Source organism: Eulemur rufifrons, chromosome 30, assembly GCF_041146395.1.
Source record: "Eulemur rufifrons isolate Redbay chromosome 30, OSU_ERuf_1, whole genome shotgun sequence".
NCBI lineage: Eukaryota > Metazoa > Chordata > Mammalia > Primates > Lemuridae > Eulemur > Eulemur rufifrons.
The window spans coordinates 109,097,642-109,120,759 of record NC_091012.1 but is presented as its reverse complement, the minus strand read 5'-3'; the positions used below and the strand labels follow the sequence as shown (position 1 = coordinate 109,120,759).

General features: G+C 41.3%; 1 protein-coding gene across 5 annotated transcripts; it reads left to right on the top strand.

Annotated features, from left to right (window-relative positions):
- Nucleotides 1-7,010: 7,010 nt before the first annotated feature.
- DDX3X (DEAD-box helicase 3 X-linked) lies at nt 7,011-23,028 on the top strand. Of its 5 annotated transcripts, none has more exons than XM_069464012.1 (17): nt 7,011-7,372; nt 10,462-10,519; nt 11,681-11,728; nt 13,521-13,653; nt 14,572-14,730; nt 14,818-14,917; nt 15,314-15,449; nt 16,032-16,117; nt 16,311-16,409; nt 16,519-16,679; nt 16,998-17,142; nt 17,260-17,404; nt 17,998-18,179; nt 18,270-18,387; nt 18,699-18,852; nt 19,534-19,670; nt 19,873-23,028. In XM_069464012.1, exons 1-17 carry the CDS (start codon nt 7,328-7,330, stop codon nt 19,950-19,952), a joined length of 1,986 nt encoding a protein of 661 aa, XP_069320113.1. In that variant the 5' UTR covers nt 7,011-7,327; the 3' UTR covers nt 19,953-23,028. The 5 variants fall into 5 exon arrangements, with proteins under 5 accessions (XP_069320113.1, XP_069320116.1, XP_069320114.1 ...); XM_069464015.1 differs by having other exon boundaries at nt 18,771-18,852; nt 19,531-19,670; nt 19,873-22,533; XM_069464013.1 differs by having other exon boundaries at nt 7,012-7,372; nt 11,684-11,728; nt 19,531-19,670; nt 19,873-22,533.
- Nucleotides 23,029-23,118: the final 90 nt, after the last annotated feature.

Here is a 23,118-nt window from a genome sequence, read left to right as displayed (position 1 = left end):
CCAACCCTTTCTAAGCATGGTGTTCAATAAACATCTCTTGAATGATTAAAATAATACTTTGATTTAATTCAATATATTCCTTCTCCGAGATTTTCTTCTCCCACCTAATCTTTCTTTTCTTTTTTCCCTTTTTCTTTCTTTCTTCCTTCCTTTCCTGCCTGCCTGCCTGCCTGTCTGTCTGTCTTTCTTTCTATTTTTTTGGACAGAATCTTGCTCCGTTGCCCAGTGACGCTACAGTGCTGTGGCGTCGTCATAGCTCACTGCAACCTCAAACTCCTGGCCTCAAATGATCCTCTTGCCTCAGCCTCTTGAGTAGCTGGGACTACAGGTGCATGCCATGATGCCAGGCTAATTTTTCTATTTTTAGTAGCGATGGGGTCTCACTCTTGCTCAGGCTGGTCTTGAACTGAGATCAAGTGATCCCCCTGCCTCAGCTTACCAGAGTGCTAGGATGCTAGGATTACAGGCATGAGCCACCGCGCCCAGCCAAAATAATTTCTTATCCCCGTGAAACTTAGGGGGCAGCTCTCATCATCTTTATTTTATAAATGAGGAAACTGAGGCACAGAATGGTGAAGTAATTTGTTCTAGACTGCAAGTGAATGGTTACTTCATCTAAAATACAGGCCAAACAGCTTTGGAACCAAAGACAGCTGTATGTCCTTGGTATCAGTATTTAGGTATCTCTCTTAGATGCTGAGATACAAATTGTGCCCTAGTATATGCACATGCAGACTTTATCAAAATCATGAAGAGGAACATGCATGTGTTTGAAGTCAGAATTTGGTTCATGCAGAATAATTAATATTTCTTCTTATATTCAAGATCAAGTTGTATAAAAGGTAACATACGATAGGTTCAAAAACATTCCAGAGAGGAAAGAGTGGGTGGCAGTTGGTGAGCTGCAACATTTTTTCCTTTCATAGAACAATTCTTGTAGAAGAAACAGCATTGCCTACTTTTTCTATTTTCAGCACAAAGTAACACTTAACTAATCTAATTATTATTCAAGTGAAGGTGTGTAGCCACAAACCTTCATTTAATCTGCAAGTCTTGCAAAACAACAAACATACAGCAGGGGATGCAAACAGGTGGTCTGCTGGAAAAACTGAATTCACATAAAGGATTTAAAGATTTTTCAAGTTAATTCTGAATACATATGAAAGCATATTTATAACCTTTCTGTAAGGCAAGACAAATACAGGAAAAACAAACGCCCATGTACCCATCAACTCAGCTTGAAAAACAGAACAGTACCAGTAACCCTGAAGCCTTCTAGACGCACACAGTGCATTGAAATAATCCACATTAGCTGCCAACAGTTAAAAACTGGGACATTTCACTCACAACAAATCTGGATTTCAGGCCTCTCTTGAAAAACCTGCTTTAATTGGACCTGCATTCCCACAGGGAAATAATGGGCTGGCCCTGCGCGGGGCACCCCTCCAGATCACCCCATCCCACCCGTCTGCTCCCTGGCGGCCTTTCTCCAGCCACGTGACCTGTCTGGCCCTGGAATTGTCTGAGTTTGTAACCCCTGGCATGTGTGTTTCCTTTCTGGGTTGGCTCCCTCTCCCTTAATGCTGTTCAAACTCTCCATTCCTCCAGTTCCCTGCCTCTGCTTTAGGGCATCTCCTTTCTTGGTGGAGCAGGACCTTTAAGAGGCACTAGGCTCCATGGAGGTGCACAGATGAGAAGAAACTGTCTCTGCCCTCAGTGGACACGTACCCATGGAGGAAGCTGACTTGTGTCTGACTGCATATCATACAAGACAGGCAAGGACAGAAACAGAGGGTTCCAGGGGCACAGAGGAGGGGGAGACTGTACTAGCCAGGGTTCTCCAGAGAAACAGAACCAATAGCATGTATGTGTGTGTGGAGAAAGCGAGATAGAGAGATAGATAGGTGTATTTAAGGAATCAATCAGCTTATGTGATAGTGGAACTGGCAAGTCCAAAATCTTTAGCACAGGTTGACTGGCTGGAAACCCAGGGAAGAGTTGATGTTGCAGCCTTGTGCCCCAAAGGAATCTGGAGGCAGAACGCTTTCTCCCTTGGGGACCTTAGTCTTTTTCTCTTAAGGCTGTCAACTGATTGGACAAGGCCCACCCACAGCATGGAGGATAATCTACTTTACTCAAAAGCCTACTGATTTAAATGTTAGTGTCATCTAAAAAATACCTTCACAGTGACATCTAGACGGGTGTTTGACCAAATATCTGGGAACCATGGCCTAGTCAAGTTGACACATGACAACGAACCATTATAGGCTGGATGAGTGTGTGTGTGTGTGTGTGTGTGTGTGTGTGTGTAGGTTCAGGTAGGAATCTGAAGGTGGGCGCAGAGGGGAGGAACATTTTGCAGGGAGGGGACCTAGTGAGCAAAGGCACAGAGGTGGGGAAGTGCCGAGTGTGTTCAGAGAAGAGTGAGCAGTCCGGTGGAGAGCAGAAAGTTCGAGGCTGGTGGTGCGGGTTGTGGTAGGGGGCAAGGTGGACAAGGGGGGCGGGGAATGGTGGACAACAGGAGAATTTGTGACTGGAGAGCTGAGTGGGAGCTGGGCCTGCAATGACCTTGAATGCTATGGGAGGTGTCAGAGATTTTCAAGCAGGTCAGTGGCACAGTAGGACTGTGTTTGATAAGAAAACTCTGGCAGACACGTAAAGGTGAGGTAGAGGGGAGAGACTGAGGCAGGAAGGGCTGCGAGAGGGTTCCTGGGATGATCAAGAACAGGCTGGGGCAGTGCTCGGCCTACTGGGGGGAATATACCTTTTATTCCCTGTGGGGGGAACAGCTTATAAACATTTATATTGCTCTTAAATCGGCACTCACGCAAAAACAACAACAACAACAACAACAAAAAGATTGCTCACTATTGACGTAGAAGTAAGTGCAGGCCTGAACTGGAAAGTGAGACAAGGAGACCCATACGAGAGGCATAACGTGGGAGAGGAAGAAGGGTCTGCTTATGAATAGTGGCTGGGATAGAAGAAAAATGGAGACAAAAATCATTGAGGTTTGAAGTGCGGGTGTGAGAAATGAAGATGCTATTCTCTGAGATAAAGACCCGAGGTTATTTTGGGAGACCTGACGGGTGCTGTTTAGGACTTGCTGAGTTCCAGGTGTCCGAGGGCACTGGATAACTGTGCGGGTCCTGGCTTCACTCCACATAGGTCTGCCTCCCAGCTTCGCCACTCACTAGTGTGAGTGATAGCATGTCCCATGCTGCCCGTCTGTACGGTCAGGTAAATGGTACCTTACTTCGAGGTGGGCCATGAGGATCAGATGAGCTGATGATCCGTGTGACGCATGTATGTACGTATTTATTTATTTATCTAGAGGTGGGGTCTGGCTCTGTCACCTAGGCTGGAGTGCAGTGGCATGATCATAGCTCACTGTAGCCTCGAAGTTCTGGGCTCAAGTGATCTGCCTGGCTAATTTTAAACTTTTTTTTGGAAATGGGGTCTCAGGGCTGGGCATGGTGGCTCATGCCTATAATCCCAGCACTTTGGGAGGCCAAGGCAGGAGGATCACTTGAGGACAGGAGTTCAAGACCAGCCTGGGCAACATAGCAAGAAACCCCTGTCTCTATAAAATAAATTAAAAATATTAGCTGGGTGTGTTGGTGCATACCTGTAGTCATAGCTACTTGGGAGGCCAAGGCAGGATGATTGCTTGAGCCCAGGAGTTTGAGGCTGCAGAGAGCTATGATCACACCACTACACTCCAGCCTGGGTGACAGAGCGAGACACTGTCTCTAAAAGGAAAAAAAAAAAAAAAAAAGAAAAGAAAAGAAAAGAAATAGGGTCTCATGTCTCATTCTGTTGCCCAGCTGGTCTCCAACCCCTTACACCTTGCCCCACATTATGATTTGCCTAGGGCAGGCATTTGCACTATTCATCCATCATCCAACATCTACTGGACACCAGTGTGCTCCACCCTGCACAGAGAGGTGTGACAAGCTCCCTCTCCTCTGTGGGCTCACACACAGCTGCAGTACCACACACTGTTACAGTAGGGCTTTGAATAGTGAGGGTTGTGGAAGCCCAGTGCCCAAAGTGATCCACTCTAGGGGAGTTGAGATGATGGGGAGACAGACAAGTGTGCATGAACCTGGAGCTATGGTGTACTAAGCTCTCACTCCTGGCAAAGCATTTTCAATTCATGCATGAGCCCTTGAATCCCAACCACCTTTGGAGGCAGAAACTACTTTTATTCCAACTCTACAGAAAAGGCATCTGAGGCACTGAGATGTCACACAAGTTGCCCCAGTCACACAGCTTATAGGCAGGGAGCTGAACTGCTGGTTGGAGGAAATGCAGTTTCCTAGGCTGTGGTCCACTGGGCTGCCTCCAGGGATGGGGGTGGAGGGGTGATGATCCAGTAATCATATTTGCTTCAATATGGGCACTTCAAATGCCTGGGGACGTAAGAAAGGAGCATGCAAAAAAAAAAAAAAAAAAAAAAATTTCCCTGGTTACAGCCATTTCTAACCCTTTTTAGGTCACCTCAAATAAAATTTGCAAATAACTGCCATGTAGAGAAGATATACAAATACTGTTAATGGAAAAGTCATTTGGAGTGCTGTGAAAGTTGGCTCATTTAGCTGCCTCGAGTGTACACATCATTCTTTTTCAGAGTGAATGTGTTTGAAGACAAAGCTTCGTATGTTTTCCTGCTTCCTCTCCAATTTGATATTCCAATTATAACATATTGTTTAACAAAATGCCCTGGTGGTTTGAACTGAGTATGCCTGTGAGCAGGGGTTAATTGAAAATAGGAAACCGCTGTATATTTTAATTCTTTTAGGTACTCCCATGGCAGTACCCTGTACATTGGCTCTACTCAAAAGTAAAACAAAGGCCCAGAACCAGACTAGTCAGTATATCCCATTGTTGCTATGTGCAGTTGGAAGAGCTATCAGGACTCACAGCTTTTGAATCTCAGACTCATGTTTACCTTGGTCCATATGAAAAGGAAACTGATGCAAAATTAAGGACATACAGTACCTCACCAGTGCTCCATGAGAATCCACGAATCCCAGGGCAGGAAGGGACCCTAATGATCATTAAACCTGGTGGTTCTCAAGGGGACATTGTAGCAATCTGTGTGTTTTTGGTTGTCACGATGACTGGCAAGGGCTGCTGGCATTTAGTTGGCAGGAGCCAGGCATGCTAGATGTTTTACAATGCTGATCAGTCCCATGCAGCAAACAATTGATCCACCGGACACTACGTAGGTGAGAAACTAGTTTATCATCATCTAAGCCTAAAACTAACACTGTTTTACATATGAACACAAAGTATCTTTGCCCAGTTTCCATATACACTGGCTTTTCCACAAATGCAACTACTGTATCAATCGGAGGAAGAGTGTACTGTTTTGTTTCAAACGCTATTAAGAGCTCACCATTTCAGAAAATGAGGTGTGAAAACAACATACCTTTCCAGTTTGCATTTGTGGCTGTAATGGGCAGGTATATTATCATCAGTTAGTGTAGCTGTGCGGGAGTATTTACATATTAAAATACAGTTTTTATTATAATCATTTTGTTTTTTGTATATTACAGTTGGATCATGTTTTTTGAAATTGTGTTTGTAGGTTTGCGTTATATTATCTATGATTTGATATTTCAGTAATGGTTAAAGGGGGCGTTACAAAATACTTGTTATAAAAACAGGAGTTGGGTCTTTTACAGGGTTAGGTAGTCTAGCTGACTCCTTTTATAGATGAGGAAATTGGGACCCAAAGCCATTAAACAACTTGCCCTGGGACACAGTGTTAGATTATCTCCCTATCTCATTAGAATTTCCGTTTCAAAAGGGAGAGAAGTTATGTGTGTGGTAAATTATGTGACGAGAACGAGCTATTTGAATTCTGGCAGCAGAAGACCCTTGGGGGATGGTGGAAAACCACGCTTATTATTTAATTCCGTCAGGCTGAGGGTCAGGAGAGAGGGGGGAAAACGTTTATAAGAACCGTGTATGTACCAGGAATTCACTAGTCAAGACATTTTCTTCTATTTAAGGGCCTGGGGCACTGAAGCTGGGACTAGGTTGGCTTGCCTAAGAGGGGGGCGCAAGAGGGCAGAAACCCGTTTCCCCCCATTCCCCATCCACTGCAGCGGCCTGAGCCGAGACCGGTAACCCCGACGCAACCCCTCCGGCAGGCCCAGGTTACATCCGGCCACAAACAGCCCGACTCCCTCGGACCTAGGAGAGTCTGAGCCGCTGGGCAACTCGCGGGAGGAAACTACGGGCTAAAGTAGTCCGCATACCGGCGGAGAGCCGGAGTCCCCTAGCGCCCGGCTCAAGATCAGTGCAAGATTGTCTCATTGTTCCCTCACCGCGGGGGCGGGGGCGCGCGCGCTCACGTAGGGGGATGCAGCGGGAGGGGCCATTGTGTTTCTAGGCGGCGCCCCCGCTGCCTAGGCAACCGCGCTGGGAAGCGTCCGGCCACCGGCGCACACCGCCAGTCCCCCTCAGCCCCCACCGCAGTCACCATCCTGCCCTCCTCCCTCCTTCCCCCTCTTCCCTCCTCCACTTCCCTCTCGTTCCTCCTCCACTTCCCTCTCTTTCCTCCTCCTCTTCCTTTCCCTTACCCCATTCCGATCACTATTCAAGCCACCCTTTCCTGCTCCACAAAATGGCCACCGCGCTCGCCACCTGCGATCACGTGACCTGCCGCTCTCTCGGTTTAGGGCCTTTTTCTGCCTAGTTCTGATTTCGGGGAGGCTACACGCCGAAGGGCGAGAGCTGATTAGACCGGAGAAATCCCACCATATCTCCAATCCCGGGAACTGGGAGAGAAAAAAGAGAGAGAACGAGCGCTAGTAAGACAGGAAGAGCGAAAACTGGATGCATAGGGGAGGAAAGGGGACCGAACAGGCCTACGTTAAATTTTAAGGCCTTGTAGCTGGCAGAAAGCGGGAGACAAGTTCTCGCGATATCTCGAGAACTCCAAGACCGAGGCTAGGGTATTAGCGGAGAACAGGGAAAGTGAAGCTCAAGCGAACTAGGACAGCGTTTGGCGCTCTGAGCTCCAAGGCAGGACGACGAGGGGGCGACGGGACTGACTAGGAAATCCCGCGAGGCTAGGACAGACTGAACTCGCAGTAGCTGGGCAGAAGTCGTAGTGGTAGGGGGAGTGCGGGAGTGAGAGGGAGGGCACACGTCTTACGTGCTGACGTAATAGCCTTTCGAGTGGGTATATTAGATCCGTGGCCGCGCCGTCCGCTCCAGAGCCGCAGTTCTCCCGTGAGAGGGCCTTCGCGGTGAAGCAAACACACTCGCTCAGCAGCGGAAGACTCCGAGTTCTCGGTACTCTTCAGGGATGAGTCATGTGGCGGTGGAAAATGCGCTCGGGCTGGACCAGCAGGTGAGCTGCAAGGAGCCCACCGGGTGGCTGCCGCGTGAATCCCTTCCCTGACTGACCTAACCTGGCCTGTGGCGCAGCGCTAAGTGGCATCCTTAGTTTCCATTTCCTGGGTGCCTCGGGTTGGCAAGTGTCAGTGTCCCGGGGCTTTGGAGGGACAGAGAGGCGGCAGGAATGTTGGTTGGGGCTGTCGCTCGGGCTCCGGCTTGGCTCGCGGTATTGTCCCCGGGCCTAGCACAATGGCGGCTTTTGTGTGTGCGTGCGCTGGCGGGCGGAGGGGGGGAGGGTGTGCGCGAGCTCTCGCGGGGACGCGCACGCGCGAACCCCGACTTGATTAGTGACCCGTGAGGGGTGAGGGGGAGTGTGCGGCGCGGCAGTAAGCGAATAGGGACCTTTTGGTCGGGGTTGGTGGGGGCTTCGGCCCTCTTTGCTGCCGCGGCCCAGATTACTGTTCCGGGGACTCGGCGGCGTCCGGCGTTAGTGTGCCTACGAGCGGGAGGAGGAACGCGGCCCTGGAATGTGGGAGGGGGCGGCGCGGGGGGGTGGCCTTCGCTTGGGCTAATGGCGGCGGCCTCTTTTGTGTGGTGTTGGGCGGCGCTGTGGCCCACCACTGGGAGAGGCCGAGCCGGCAGGTCCCCCCGGCCGGCGAGGGCCTGGAAAGGAGGATGGAATGGACATCTTGTTCCCGGGTTCCTTCCTCAGGCCCTTTTCGCTTCAAGCCCAGTTGCCGCAGGGTCGTCGCAGGCCCAGCGCCGCGGCCGGCGAGGCCGCGTTTCCGGAGTGGAAAGTTTTGTGACGCAGAAGATTTGGGGAGGAGTGGGGGCGGGGAGGGAGGGAGTAATGGGCCGCTGCGTGCGCGACGGCGCTGGGCTCTAGAGATAGAGGTTGAACGCAGTGGGGAGACATCGAGGATGTGAGGGAGCCGGCGCGGCCCTTCTCTCCTCAGTTGCTCCGTGTACTCACTGTGTGGCGAGTTAGCGGAGGGCCTTGCGTAGTTTTTCTTTGGGCGGGGGTGGGGTACTGCGGCTGACGTGAGTGAGTGCCTTTATGTTACCGACGTTTGATCCTGGGATCCGCCAGAGGAAAAATGCCCGGAACGTGGCTTGGGGCAATAAACAGTTCTGTTGTTGACTTGTTGCTTTCTGTGGAGTAAAAATTTAGGAGTAGATCAGAGGCCCCGGGTCTGTTGTCCTTAACCAGAATCCCCTCTTGTAAGGGTTTAAGGAGCAGAAGAGAGGAGGACGACATGCGATCTGAGAGAAAGGGTTATGGGCTTTGGTGGCAGGAAGTCTGCATCCCTCTGCAACAGTGGCACCGGGCTTTAGATAAGCTCTTCTGTGGGATGTTTGGAGCCTTTAAATAAACTTCTGCCTACCGTGATTAGGAGAGAGGGAGTTGGTTTCACGAACTCCAGAATAATCCTGAAACGAAGTTTAGTGACACAAATTAATTGATTATAGATTTTAATGTAGTCATATGTAATGTTTTTAGGGATTTAACGATCTGTCCCATTGGGAGCATTTTTTACCCCCGTAATGAACCAATTATATATTAAGTTCTCCATATTGCTGACACTTCACATGTTGAATGGAGCACAGACAAAATTTGGTTATCCCCAGTTTTAACATTTTCTATATAGATGGTGTGGTTTTTTAAGGTACTAGTCAGCAGTGAACCTTATTTAAATTTGTAACCGATTTAACTCAATGAATTCAGAGTCATTAGTCTAGAATTAAGAATTTGTAGCAAAGTCACAACTGAGAAGATTGCAGCAATGTAATCCTAACAATTTACAGAAACATTTGCAGTTGCTTCTTAGTTGATGTTGCTACAGTGTAAAGTTAAAAACAAAACTTGTAACAAGTGCAAAAAGAAAGTTTGTGTTCCTATTGTGCTTTAAAGTATCAGTTTGTTAACTACACGGAGAAAGCGGAGAAAGCGGAGAAAGCGTGGCAGCGTTTTTGCTAATCGAAATTCTGGAAATGAGGTACCTAAAGTGTTATTTTAAAGACATTGTAGCATCTGGTTCCAATTTTCAGTGACTCCATTGATGCTTGCGGTTTGGCAGTATCATGTTGAGCTTTTAACACAGGATTTATAAACATGGTATATTAGGGTATCTCTTTTTGCAAACAGGTTGGCAACAGTACTGTGTGAATTGGTCTTTTGTGGCTTGAAAAAAATGAAATGTTTCTTTTCGAATGTATAGTTTTCCCCCTACTGCTTGTAAATAGTTCCTGGTTAGTCATTATACAATGTTATAAAGACAGCAGGTAACCTTTTCCTAGAACGTTGAGGCTTTGAGCTACTAGTGTAAGGGGATAGATAGGTAGAAATACAAACTAAGGGCAGTAAAATGTCTACTCTTTAAGAGCATTTGAATGCCAGTTGTGCCATTTATTCAAAGTCGTCTTTGAACTTACTAAACTGGGAGAATAAATAGGTAACTACTTCAGAGTTATGCTTAACATAGTGATTATAGTAAGCGGTGGGTATATTCCTAAGTTTTTTGTTCTTTAAGAGTACTATCCTAATTTAAAATATGCATGTAATATTTGGGGATGAAGGAACTAAGGAATGGTCAATTCAAAATTTGTCCTGATATTTTTAGGGTGTTCTTTTTAGGCATAAAATAATTCCAAGTAGAAAGTGGGTGGCATTGGGAACATTTACGGTCTGCACTAAAATGAACCCCTTATCTATTTGACATTCAAAGATAATTTTAATTTTGAGATTCAATGTATTTAAGTTTTAGTTTGGTTAGGGAGCTTGCACTGTGGAAAATGTTACAGGAAAATTCATTTTAAATGAATGAATTAAATTTGGACAGTTTCTGTTGGGTAGCACCAGCATCTTGGTGTGCTGCCTTGTGCAGTATACACAGTAATACTAGTTTGCATTTGCTTAGAGCTTTACAGGCTTCAAAGCATTCTTAGTCACATTTTCATTAAGAGTTTTGATATCAACCCCGTAAGGTAGGCAGGACAACTATTTGAATGTAATGCTAGTAAGTGCTAGAGAGCAGGACTAGTTTTCTGTTAATATAATATTTCAGCATATGGGCTGTTAACCATCTAACTCTCTTCTCTTAGTTTGCTGGCCTAGACCTGAACTCTTCAGATAATCAGAGTGGAGGAACTACAGCTAGCAGTAAGTAAAACATTTTATGGATTTATTGACTATTAGAGCTTAATATCTATATTTCATTGGACTTATTTAAAATTTAAGAATTTGCCCTCCAATTTTTATTATGTAAAGAATTATGTAGACCTTAGTGTTATGTAGAACTATGTAGACCTTAGTGATCAATCTAAAGCACTGTGGCCTTTGTAAAAAGGACTGTTTGGTTCTCCTGAGTAAAAGTAGTTAACCTTTAAAAACCTTATACAATATATAGCTCTAGAAGAGTTTGTCCATTGTATTGACATCCATTATAAATCCTGAGCCCAGTTTAGAGGTGGTGGGGATGTGTCCATCCCTGTTAAAGTGAATTGAATAGAATTAAACTCCTTTAAGGGAACATGCACTTTCATCAGATACAGCTACTCCTTTCTCTTTAAGAATATGAGACTCACTAACATAAGAAGATTACACTGAATTTTGGGGTATTAATTATGATTTTAAATGCTATATCATTCTTTTGAAAAGAAGGTAGATATAAAAGTTTTATTATTTTAAAAGAGGGGTTATTTGGAGACTTATTAGAGGTTGGTATTAAGGTAGGGGATCTTGGTGGTTTCTTATTTGGCAGTAGACCTCTGCTTCAGCTCAGGTCTCTTTCCATCCATTAAACAAAACAACAGTAGGTACAGACTAAAAAGAAGTGATGTGTCCTTCTTTTTAGGCAAGAAGAGCCTCACTGGGCACAAAATTACTAGGTGTTTGCTTTAAATTTCACCTTATTTTCCATGTTAAGAATCTTTTACCTTTAGGAATTGATCATCCTAGTAGAGATCTTTTTAATATTTAATTGAACCCACAAGTGAAAAAGAAAGTTAAATTGCAGATTTAATAAAGCACATTGACATTCCTTTATTTGGTTTTGCTTCTTGTTTGTAGTCTAGGCTGTATTTGTGCCTGCATACAGAACAGCTGCCTTTTAAAGTTCTCCTTACGGAGCAATATCCCATTTAAAGTAAAAGTAGATTCATTCCCCACCCCCCTCAATTTCCAGGTGAGTAATCAGACTGGAAGGCTGGAGACTTCTTAAAAAAATGTTTTCCAGGATGATTATTTTAATAGCAGAAATTTTGGTAAAAGCTTAAATGGAAGGTTTTGGGCATTTAATTAATTTTATATTATTTCTCTTAGAAGGGCGCTATATCCCTCCTCATCTAAGGAATAGAGAAGCTGCTAAAGGTAAGTTCTGACAAGCAACTTCATAGATCTAATTCTTGCTGCATTTAGTAGTTAGTCAAAGCCGAGAGAAAACAAGGTAACTTGGGGAAGTCTGTAAAACATTCTGCTCTCCTGTGCTTCTATCAGGAGTGGTTCAAATATTAGGACTTACTAACTTTGGAAACACTCACCTAATGTTACTCAGTGGAGAATTCTGCATTCCTATGTCAAACTCTTCTGAGGCCAAGGGCATGGTTTTGTACAATTTCACTAGTTATATGTTTGTAATCATTCACAGCATGGTTTTAGTTTGGAAGAGGTGGGTGCCCTACCATGTAAACCAAACTGCATGGTGATAACAACCCAGTTATTTCTGTCCTGTAAAGGTGCCAAAGTGAAGATGGGCTTATTGTGGAGTTGAAAGTGATTTTCTGGTTTCATCTCCTTGCCTTAATTGCTTCATTTGAAAAGTTTAGTCCAAAAGGTGTTACGATACCTGGTGCCTTTTCCTATTACGTTTGTAATGTAGTATTAGATAACTAGTAGATGTTTCATGTTATGAGATAACTGTTTGGCTGCTGTATATTCCATAAAATAAGTGATCTAAAATTTGGAAGAACAAAGGGGGGAATGTCAGGGAAACTATTTAAAAGCCAAGAGGAAAGGATTGGAAGGGTGGAGAGTCCACTGGGAAGCCCATGGTTTGCTGTCATTCTTCCTTCTCCATATATAGTCTGCATTAGTTTCACTGTCCCTGGTAATGCATGGATATTAAATCTGTATTACTTCTACCAGGTCACTTTATTATGTTCTTTTTAGGTGAAGTTATTGCAGAGTTTGTCTTTATCGTCATGGATGTTCTTGGTATTCTTAGAATATACTAGCTGGAATTGAGACCCTCTTGTATATTTAGTGTTGCCCGTTTGTTGCAGTGACAGGAATCAGAGAGGCAGTATCATGGAGGTTTTAGAGCTGGGAGAGATCTAGAAATCTAACCTGACTCTTCATTGCTAGCAAAGGCTGTTGGTCAGTTGGCTGGCTAATGGTAGAGGTGGAAGGCAGAAGGAAAGTAACTTAACTATCTCTGACTATTTAATAAGGTGGTGTCACTGAAGCTAGTTAAATCCTCTACCTGTCTTTGGGCTAATTTTTCCCTTTGTCGTCTCTCACCTGAATATTTATAGCTGTACCCAGGAACTTCTCTACACTGAGAATGTGTAAGGATGAGGGTTTTCCTTTTCCCAGGTGTTCCTGATTCTCATCAAGCACATAGTAGATGAACCACTAAAATAGTACCATTTGACAGTAGAGTGTTTCATGTGTACAAAGCACTTATAATTTTGAAACTGGAAAATACTATATTAAACCAAGTAATCAGACACTCTAAGAATGTCCTGAATGGAAACCACTTCTAAGAAAAAATGAGACAGTGCTAACTGTTTCCTAGTAAACTCTTTCACACCTATAAAATGAATGGAAATTACATCATGATGGTCATATAACAATGTGATAATCATTGTGTTACAGGCAAAGCTATTAATCACTTAGAGGTAGTATTCACTCAAGAACATTCTTAGACTGTCAGATTGCTTGATTTCAGAATACAGTATTTTCTAGCAGAGAGGTTTTATGTGCTGGTGGTATAAACCAGCTCTAAATCTTGGTTCTCTTCTAGTGCCATGATAGGAACACCTTGAGATTGACCCTTCAGTGGAGGCCTTCAAATTCAGAAAGATTGATAATACCTTAACATGATTCATATTTCTAATGACTACAATAAAATGGTATTGTGTGCGTGTGTTTCTAATTAAAGGATTCTACGATAAAGACGGTTCGGGGTGGAGTTCTAGCAAAGATAAGGATGCATATAGTAGTTTTGGGTCTCGAAGTGATTCAAGAGGGAAGTCTAGTTTCTTCAGTGATCGTGGAAGTGGACCAAGGGGAAGGTAAGTGATTTCTTGTCTTCTCACCTTATGTGTATGTGTAATAGCAGTTTATGGATTAGTTGTTAATTTGGTAAGTCTTCATCCTGACCACCTGTTTGGATATTAAGCATTATGTCTGTTTAGTCATTGTATTTTCTTAGTTGTTAGAGGTCTTTACTAAATTGAACCTGTTACATAGAAATTAGATGAAAATATGAATAAGCTCTTTGGCATAATGAGATAAGTTATTTTTCTGTTTCTCTAATTTTATATATTCTATTTAAAAGAGTAAGTTCATCTAGGGAATGGCCTAATTTGGTTGGGATTTTTGTGGACTCTGACAATTTTTAAACACCTTATATTTTTGATTATACAAGTGTGGTGAACTGACCTCAAGCGCCTAATAGCTGTGGTTAGTCCTGTGTCCTGATTTTTCGCAAACAGGCCTAAAACTAAAAACATCTTAATTCAGGTAAGGATTATTTTCTACCTTTTATCCAAATTCTGTCACACAGGCGAATTGTCCCTTAAGTGACATCCTGGTATAACTAGGACAATTGATATCTGGTGTGCTATTTTCTTCTTTTCCATACCACTAAATATATTTAGATGAGCACTTTAAATGAAGGTGTGAGCTATGTGCTGATTTTAAATTTAAAAAACTTGATTCTTAATTTTGGCATGTATGATGCCTGTTTAGGCTTTATAGACATATAAAGAAGGATATTGATTTTAGAAAATGAAGTTAAATAAATGATACATACAATCTGGTTAATTAGAGTCTTAAATGTCAAATAAGAATAAGTTAGAATTGGACTGTTGACATCCTTGTAGTCAGCCATCATGAATAATTTATCTCCAGAGACAGTTCTAGAGTAGCAGTAGGACTCTGATAATGGTTAAATGATATGGTTGTGATTAATTGCTTATGCTGTGCAGGTTTGATGATCGTGGACGGAATGACTATGATGGCATTGGCAGCCGTGGTGACAGAAGTGGCTTTGGCAAATTTGAACGTGGTGGAAACAGTCGCTGGTGTGACAAATCAGATGAAGATGATTGGTCAAAACCACTCCCACCAAGTGAACGCTTGGAGCAGTAAGTTTTTGAAATATATGTTAATTGTGATTAGCCTTATTAGCTTATATAACAAACTTAACAATCTTAACAATCTCTTGATTTCAGGGAACTCTTTTCTGGAGGCAACACTGGGATTAACTTTGAGAAATATGATGACATTCCAGTTGAGGCAACAGGTAACAACTGTCCTCCACATATTGAAAGTGTAAGTATTTTTGCTTGACTTTTTAAGACAGAGGGAAGTACAAATGTTTTCATGGCACATCAGAATGAGGTGGGCTTCCTAAGGGTATATATAGACCAAACACCTCATAGGTTTGTATAAGGGAGAGGTCAAGTTCAATGTCACCATTATCAATAATTCACTACCTGAAATAGAAAATGGTTCCAGCATAGGAAAAACTCAAAATCTTCTCCAATGTAGATGAAGCCTGGAGTTGGTTTTTCTCAAAATGTAACATGATCATTTTACTTAAAGCAACTGTAAACTAAGTTACAAAATAGCTGTTAGTTGGTTGTTTCCATTATTATATTCGCGTAAAACAGAAATGGCTCCAGGTAGTATTTCTAGCATTTCTAACCCCATTGAATTTCTTAACAGTTCAGCGATGTTGAGATGGGAGAAATTATCATGGGAAACATTGAGCTTACTCGTTATACTCGCCCAACTCCAGTGCAAAAGCATGCTATTCCTATTATCAAAGAGAAAAGAGACTTGATGGCTTGTGCCCAAACAGGTAAGCTCACTTGATGAGAGTAAAACACTGTCATCTTTTTCCTGTAAAGGACCAGATAATAAAATAATTTTTGATTTTTCTGGACCATATGGTCTTTTGCAAACTACTCAGCTCTGCTGTTGTGATGTGAATGAAGCCATAGATGATACATAAATTATTGGGCATGGCTGTATTCCATAAGAGCTTTATTTATAAAAATAAACTGGACCTCAGTTTGCCGACTCCTGTCATAGATGGATCAAAGAATTTAAAGTAAAATAACTAAATAATTAATAATAATAAATGATAATTACTAAATCACTAGTAATAGAGCGGTTACAAAACACTGTCATCTATGAGTATCTGTTCAAAAGTAATAAGCAGGCTGTTTTTTTGTTTTTGTTTTTTAAATGAGCAATGGGATCTCCCTGTGTTACCCAGGCCGGAGAACAGTGGCTATTCACAGATGCAATCATATTGCACTGTAGCCGCCTTGAACTCCTGGGAGTAGTTGGGACTATAGGTGTGTACCACTGTGCCTGGCTGCTGGTGGGTTTTGTTTTTTTTTTTTTGTAATTGAATGAATATTCTTTCTTTCCACAGGGTCTGGAAAAACTGCAGCATTTCTCTTGCCCATCTTGAGTCAGATTTATTCAGATGGTCCAGGCGAGGCTTTGAGGGCCATGAAGGTAAATATTTATTAATATGGGAAATGATTGTAGAACTTTGTAGGTGGCTATCGAGAGCTTTCAAAATGATGCTAAGACTTCAATCTACCTAATGAAAAACCATTTAAGTGTAATCTATAAGTTATAAAAGGGAATTATGTTGTGATAAACTTTTTAAAAATGATGGTAGAGTTAACTTATTTCCATTTCTTAGGAAAATGGAAGGTATGGGCGCCGCAAACAATACCCAATCTCCTTGGTATTAGCACCAACACGAGAATTGGCAGTACAGATCTATGAGGAAGCCAGAAAAGTAAGTATGCATTTGAGTGATTACTAGCTTTGTCATTGATTCTAATGATATGTTTTATGACCATGTAAAAATCTTGACCTTGAAGTTAATAAAATTTCTTTGCTTATAGTTTTCATACCGATCTAGAGTTCGTCCTTGTGTGGTTTATGGTGGTGCTGATATTGGTCAGCAGATTCGAGACTTAGAACGTGGATGCCACTTGCTAGTAGCCACTCCAGGACGTCTAGTGGATATGATGGAAAGAGGAAAGATTGGATTAGACTTTTGCAAGTATGTTAATTTTTAAAAATTACTGGCCATGGGTCTTCTAACTTTTATAAAAAGTTCATTATAATTTCAATGTTGAAAAATTATTAACATTTTAGTAGAGGCTGAGAATGACCAGATCATGGGACAGTCAAGTCATAAGAGCTAATTTGGCTGTGTGATTTTGGATGACTTACTTAGTGGCAAGAATCTTGTGCTGTGTCTGTGTCAAATCATGCACTGTGAGGAATTTAACTACCTTAATATATAATTATAGGTACAGCCATACTAAAACCATCCTTTGTTTTCTCTCAAATTCTGAACTCTCTTTTTTCATGATAGATACTTGGTGTTAGATGAAGCTGATCGGATGTTGGATATGGGGTTTGAACCTCAGATACGTAGAATAGTTGAACAAGATACTATGCCTCCAAAGGGTGTCCGCCACACTATGATGTTTAGTGCTACTTTTCCTAAGGAAATACAGGTACTGTTTGATGTTGCAGCTTTTGTTTTTTTGGTGGTTCCAATGGCTAAAAAGATGTGGCAAATATTAGTTAGAAATTTGTTTATCTCAGTAGGTAACAAAAAATTTTCTTTTCAGATGCTTGCTCGTGATTTCTTGGATGAATATATCTTTTTGGCTGTAGGAAGAGTTGGCTCTACCTCTGAGAACATCACACAGAAAGTAGTTTGGGTGGAAGAACCAGACAAAAGATCATTTCTGCTTGACCTCCTAAATGCAACAGGTAAAATTATGAATAATGTTAGCATTGCTCTGGTAATAAGAATCCATTTGGGCCAGGCACAGCCCAGCTACTTACGAGGCAGGAGTCTCGCTTGAGCCTGAGAGTTTGAGGCTATAAGTATGCCATTGTGCTTGTGAATAGCCACTCTGAGACCTGTTTTTTAGAAAAAGAAATCCGTTTGGGTCACCTTTGTTACTTTTTTTCCCCATTCAAAACATTGTTAAAAGTCTATTTTTAAAAATGCATTTTTTTCAATTGACACAGTTCTTAAAATGTATTTTTAAATTGGCACATTTATGTGGTGACTGATATTAATATTTTGATACATGTGTACAATGTATAATGATCAAATCAGGGTAATTAGCATATCTATTACCTCAGACCTTTATCATTTTTTTAACATTTAAAATCCTCTCCTTGATATTTGAAAAAATATAATAAATTACTACTTGTAGTCACCCTACAGTGCTATAGAACACTAGAACTTTTTGTATCTAAAACAGTCTATTTTAATTGCTTCTATTTGAATGTTTATTGAGTACAAGGAGAACTAAGCCATATTATTGACAAAAATTGTAATTTTTCAAATTCAGGCAAGGATTCACTGACCTTAGTGTTTGTGGAGACCAAAAAGGGTGCAGATTCTCTGGAGGATTTCTTATACCATGAAGGATATGCTTGTACCAGTATCCATGGAGACCGATCTCAGAGAGATAGGGAAGAGGCCCTTCACCAGTTCCGCTCAGGAAAAAGCCCAATTCTAGTGGCTACAGCAGTATGTATAATAATACCTTATTTTTATTCAAGTTCAGCATGTTCATGTATTTGCTTTAGTGGGCCATATATAACCAAAGTTAATTTCCAGGTAGCAGCAAGAGGACTGGACATTTCAAATGTGAAACATGTTATCAATTTTGATTTGCCAAGTGATATTGAAGAATATGTACATCGCATTGGCCGTACAGGACGTGTAGGAAACCTTGGTAAGTGTTTAGCTACTTGATGGTCTGATCGTTTTTCATTGTGATACATGTAGCAAAGAACTTGATAGCATCTTAAGTATTAAGAGTCCCTATTTCCAAGGAATGCAATTAAAATATATTTTAACAATAAAAGTGAAAATGTTTCTCACTTTTTAAACAAGAAAAGTTAATTTTTGCTCAAAGCAGTTCGAGTTGGTTAAATATCAGATTGTAATCTTTTTACAAAATATTTTTAATCTATGTAGGAAAGTAAGAATATTAAGCTACTTCATGGAAGACCTTTGTTTATGTGCTTTTTTGAACTCGTTTAGGCCTAGCCACCTCATTCTTTAATGAGAGGAACATAAATATTACTAAGGATTTGTTGGATCTTCTTGTTGAAGCTAAACAAGAAGTGCCATCTTGGTTAGAAAACATGGCTTATGAACACCACTACAAGGGTAGTAGTCGTGGACGTTCTAAGAGGTAAGATACAGATGATACGTGATGAGGGGGTGTGGGTGGGTAGGTGGATATTCACTTACACTTCCTAGCATTTGCTCTGGGCAAGTAGTGTCCAGATTTAACTTTTTTCAGTATTTAATTTAAAAAGCTTAATTTTCTTAGGCTGCCTAGAATCTTTGGGTAAGGATTTGCCCTGGCAAGGTGGTTCATTCATACCTGTAATCCCAGCATTTAGGGGGGCTGAGGTGGGAGGATTGCTTAAGGCCAGGAATTCAAGACCAGCCTGGGTGACATAGTGAGACCCCATCTCTATGGAAAATTAAAAAATTAGCCAGGCATGGTGGCCTACATCTTGTAGTCCTAGCTACTTGGGAGACTGAGGTGGGAGGATCGTTTGAGCCCAGGAGTTTGAAGTTACAGTGGCTATGATGATTGCACCACTGCACTCCAGACTGGGCAAGAGAGTGACATCTTGTCTCTTTTAAAAACAAAACAAAGGGTTTAGAAAGGGTGACACTAAGTTCATGTCAGCCTTTCACTGTTAAGGCCTTTGAAACCACTATTAGGAAAAATATGGTTGGATGGGGAATTATTTAAATGGAAAAATGAGAAATTGATCATTGAGAAGCTTTAACAAGAATTGGGTTGGTTAGTGGAATTTCATCTTCATGTGAACCAACTTACATTTTGTCCTTGTAGTAGTAGATTTAGTGGAGGATTTGGTGCCAGAGACTATCGACAAAGTAGTGGTTCCAGCAGTTCCAGCTTCAGCAGCAGCCGCGCAAGCAGCAGCCGCAGTGGTGGAGGCGGCCATGGCAGCAGCAGAGGATTTGGTGGAGGTAGTGTTAATTTTTAACTTCATTATCTTTGGGAAAGGCTTTTTTCCTTTTAGTCATCTTTTTCAAAGGGTAATTAAAACCAGTGGGGAAGTTAAGCACTGTTGATTGTCTTTTGTAACTTACATCAAAATATTTGAAGGGAAGGATTGTATTTAACAATGGATGACTTCATTAATTTCTCTTTTTTTAAATCTCTCATTAGGTGGCTATGGAGGCTTTTACAACAGTGATGGATATGGAGGAAATTATAACTCCCAGGGGGTTGACTGGTGGGGTAACTGAGCCTGCTTTGCAGTAAGTTACCCTGCCAAACAAGCTAATATGGAAACCACATGTAACTTAGCCAGACTATACCTTGTGTAGCTTCAAGAACTCGCAGTACATTACCAGCTGTGATTCTCCACTGAAATTTTTTTTTTAAGGGAGCTCAAGGTCACAAGAAGAGATGAAAGGAACAATCAGCAGCCCTGTTCAGAAGGTGGTTTGAAGACTTCATTGCTGTAGTTTGGATTAACTCCCCTCCCGCCTACCCCCATTCCCAAACTGCATTTATAATTTTGTGACTGAGGATCATTTGTTTGTTAATGTACTGTGCCTTTAACTTTAGACAACTTTTTATTTTGATGTCCTGTTGGCTCAGTAATGCTCAAGGTATCAATTGTTTTGACAAAATAAATTTACTGAACTTGGGCTAAAATCAAACCTTGGCACACAGGTGTGATACAACTTAACAGGAATCATCGATTCATCCATAAATATTATAAGGAAAAAACTTATGCGGTAGCCTGCATTAGGGCTTTTTGATACTTGCAGATTGGGGGAAAACAAACAACAAATGTCTTGAAGCATATTAATGGAATTAGTTTCTAATGTGGCAAACTGTATTAAGTTAAAGTTCTGATTTGCTCACTCTATCCTGGATAGGTACTTAGAACCTGATAGTCTTTAAACAAGCCATTCCAGTCATGATGAGGTGATGTATGAATACATGCATACATTCAAAGCACTGTTTTCAAAGTTAATGCAAGTAAATACAGCAATTCCTCTTTCAGTGTTTAGGCAGATCATTAATTATGAGCTAGCCAAATGTGGGCATACTATTACAGGGAAAGTTTAAAGGTCTGATAACTTGAAATAGGTTTTTAGGAGAATTCATCTACTTAGACTTTTTAAATGCCTGCCATAAATGAAATTGAAATGGTAGAATGGCTGACCACAGCAATGACCAGCCCTCATTAGGGCCCTGGATGATTTTTGGTCTAATAACGCATGCTAGTGTTGATGTTTTTTGGTCAAGAGGGTATGAACAGGAAGAATTATGCAGCAGGCTTTATTTTAAATGCCGATTCACATTACTCTGTTCAAGCTGCGTTGAGATGTTAAACTGGCTTACTATAGGCTTTGTAAAAATGGCTCCAGAAGAGTAACAAACTGAAATCTTTGAGATCACACAGGTTGGAAATATGTACATAACTGCACAAGGTGTCAATTCTGCTCTACAGTGCAGTTTTAGTCAGTTTTAGTTGCATAGGTTTCCATTGTATTTATAGTCTGTTTATGCTAAATCTGGCCAAAGATGAGCATTGTCCACCACTAAAATGCCTCTGCCACTTTAAATTCTGTGCTAATTTTGTGGCCAGAATGCGGTGATCAAAACGCTCAATCTTTTTACAGTGGCATAGGAAGATGGCAAAAATTTCCTAAAGTGCAATAGATTTTCAAGTGTATTGTGCCTTGTTCTAAAACTTTTATTAAGTAGGTGCACTTGACAGTATTGAGGTCATTTGTTATGGTGCTATTTCAATTAGTCTAGGTTTAGGCCCTTGTACATTTTGCCCATAACTTTTTACAAAGTACTTCTTTTATTGCACATTCAGAGAATTTTATATATATGTCTTGTGTGCGTGTCCTTAAACTTCCAATCTTATTTTGTCTCTTGGAGATTGTTGAACGCAGCTTGTCTAGGAAGGGGATGGGACTAGATTCTAAAATTTATTTGGGACCATGGGAATGATAGTTGGGAAGAAAACTATTTGCACACGACAGATTTCTAGATACTTTTTGCTGCTAGTTTTATGTAATATTTATTGAACATTTTGACAAATATTTATTTTTGTAAGCCTAAAAGTGATTCTTTGAAAGTTTAAAGAAACTTGACCAAAAGACAGTACAAAAACACTGGCACTTGAATGTTGAATGTCACCGTATGCGTGAAATTATATATTTCGGGGTAGTGTGAGCTTTTAATGTTAAGTCATATTAAACTCTTAAGTCAAATTAAGCAGACCCGGCATTGGCAGTGTAGCCATAACTTTCTGATGTTAGTAAAAACAAAATTGGCGACTTGAAATTAAATCATGCCAAGGTTTTGATACACTTGTCTTAAGATATTAATGAAACACTTCAAAACACTGATATGAAGTGTCCAGATTCTCAGATGTTTGTTGTGTGAGTTTTGTTTAGTTGTGTGTATTTTTTTTTTCAGTGAATGTCTGGCACATTGCAATCCTCAAACATGTGGTTATCTTTGTTGTATTGGCATAATCAGTGACTTGTACATTCAGCAATAGCATTTGAGCAAGTTTTATCAGCAAGCAATATTTTCAGTTAATAAATAAGGTTTCAAAAAATCATATAAGAATGGATTTAAACTTGCTGAATGTAAAGATTGAACCTCAAGTCACTGTAGCTTTAGTAATTGCTTATTGTATTAGTTTAGATGCTAGCACTGCATGTGCTGTGCATATTCTGATTTTATTAAAATAAAAAGTTGAACTGCACAGTCTCCTTTGTTGTTGTTAATTGTGGTTTATTTTCAGAGGTGAAAATAAAGTTGTGCTCTTGCCTGAAGAATTGTAAAATGTAATTTTTTCTGTTGTAGTCCAATGCTATTGAAATGCCTCTTGGAGACAGAATTACTATGGTACCATAGTATTTGTAATAAAAGATGGTGTTTGAAATACAGTGAAACAGGATTTTTGTAATAGTTGGAAATCTAAAAGGCTCTTGTTGATGCACAGCATGTATTACAAGTTGGTTTGTACTTTAAGCAACTTAGTATGGGTGAGTCTCTTTGTTCTTTGAAGTATTTGATGTGAAGGATGATTGAACAGTGGAAGAACAAATAGGACAAAACAAATATATTAGTAATCCAACAAGTGATGGTAAGTATCTACTTAGGGATCAAGAATGTATTTGGGCTGTGGGCGATGGCTTGCACCTGCAGTTGCAGCTACTGGCAAGGCTGAGGTGAGAGGATTGCTTGAGTCCAGCCTGGGCAACATGCTGAGACCTTGGCCCTCTAAAAATATAGTTGGGGTCTGGGTGAGCGACACCCATTCTTACCACACATTGTTGCGGGCTACTGATTAACAGGACATGGTATGACAGCCGTAACTGTTCTAAGAGGTTACGTTGAACCACATGAAACAGCTCTCCAGTTTTTTTG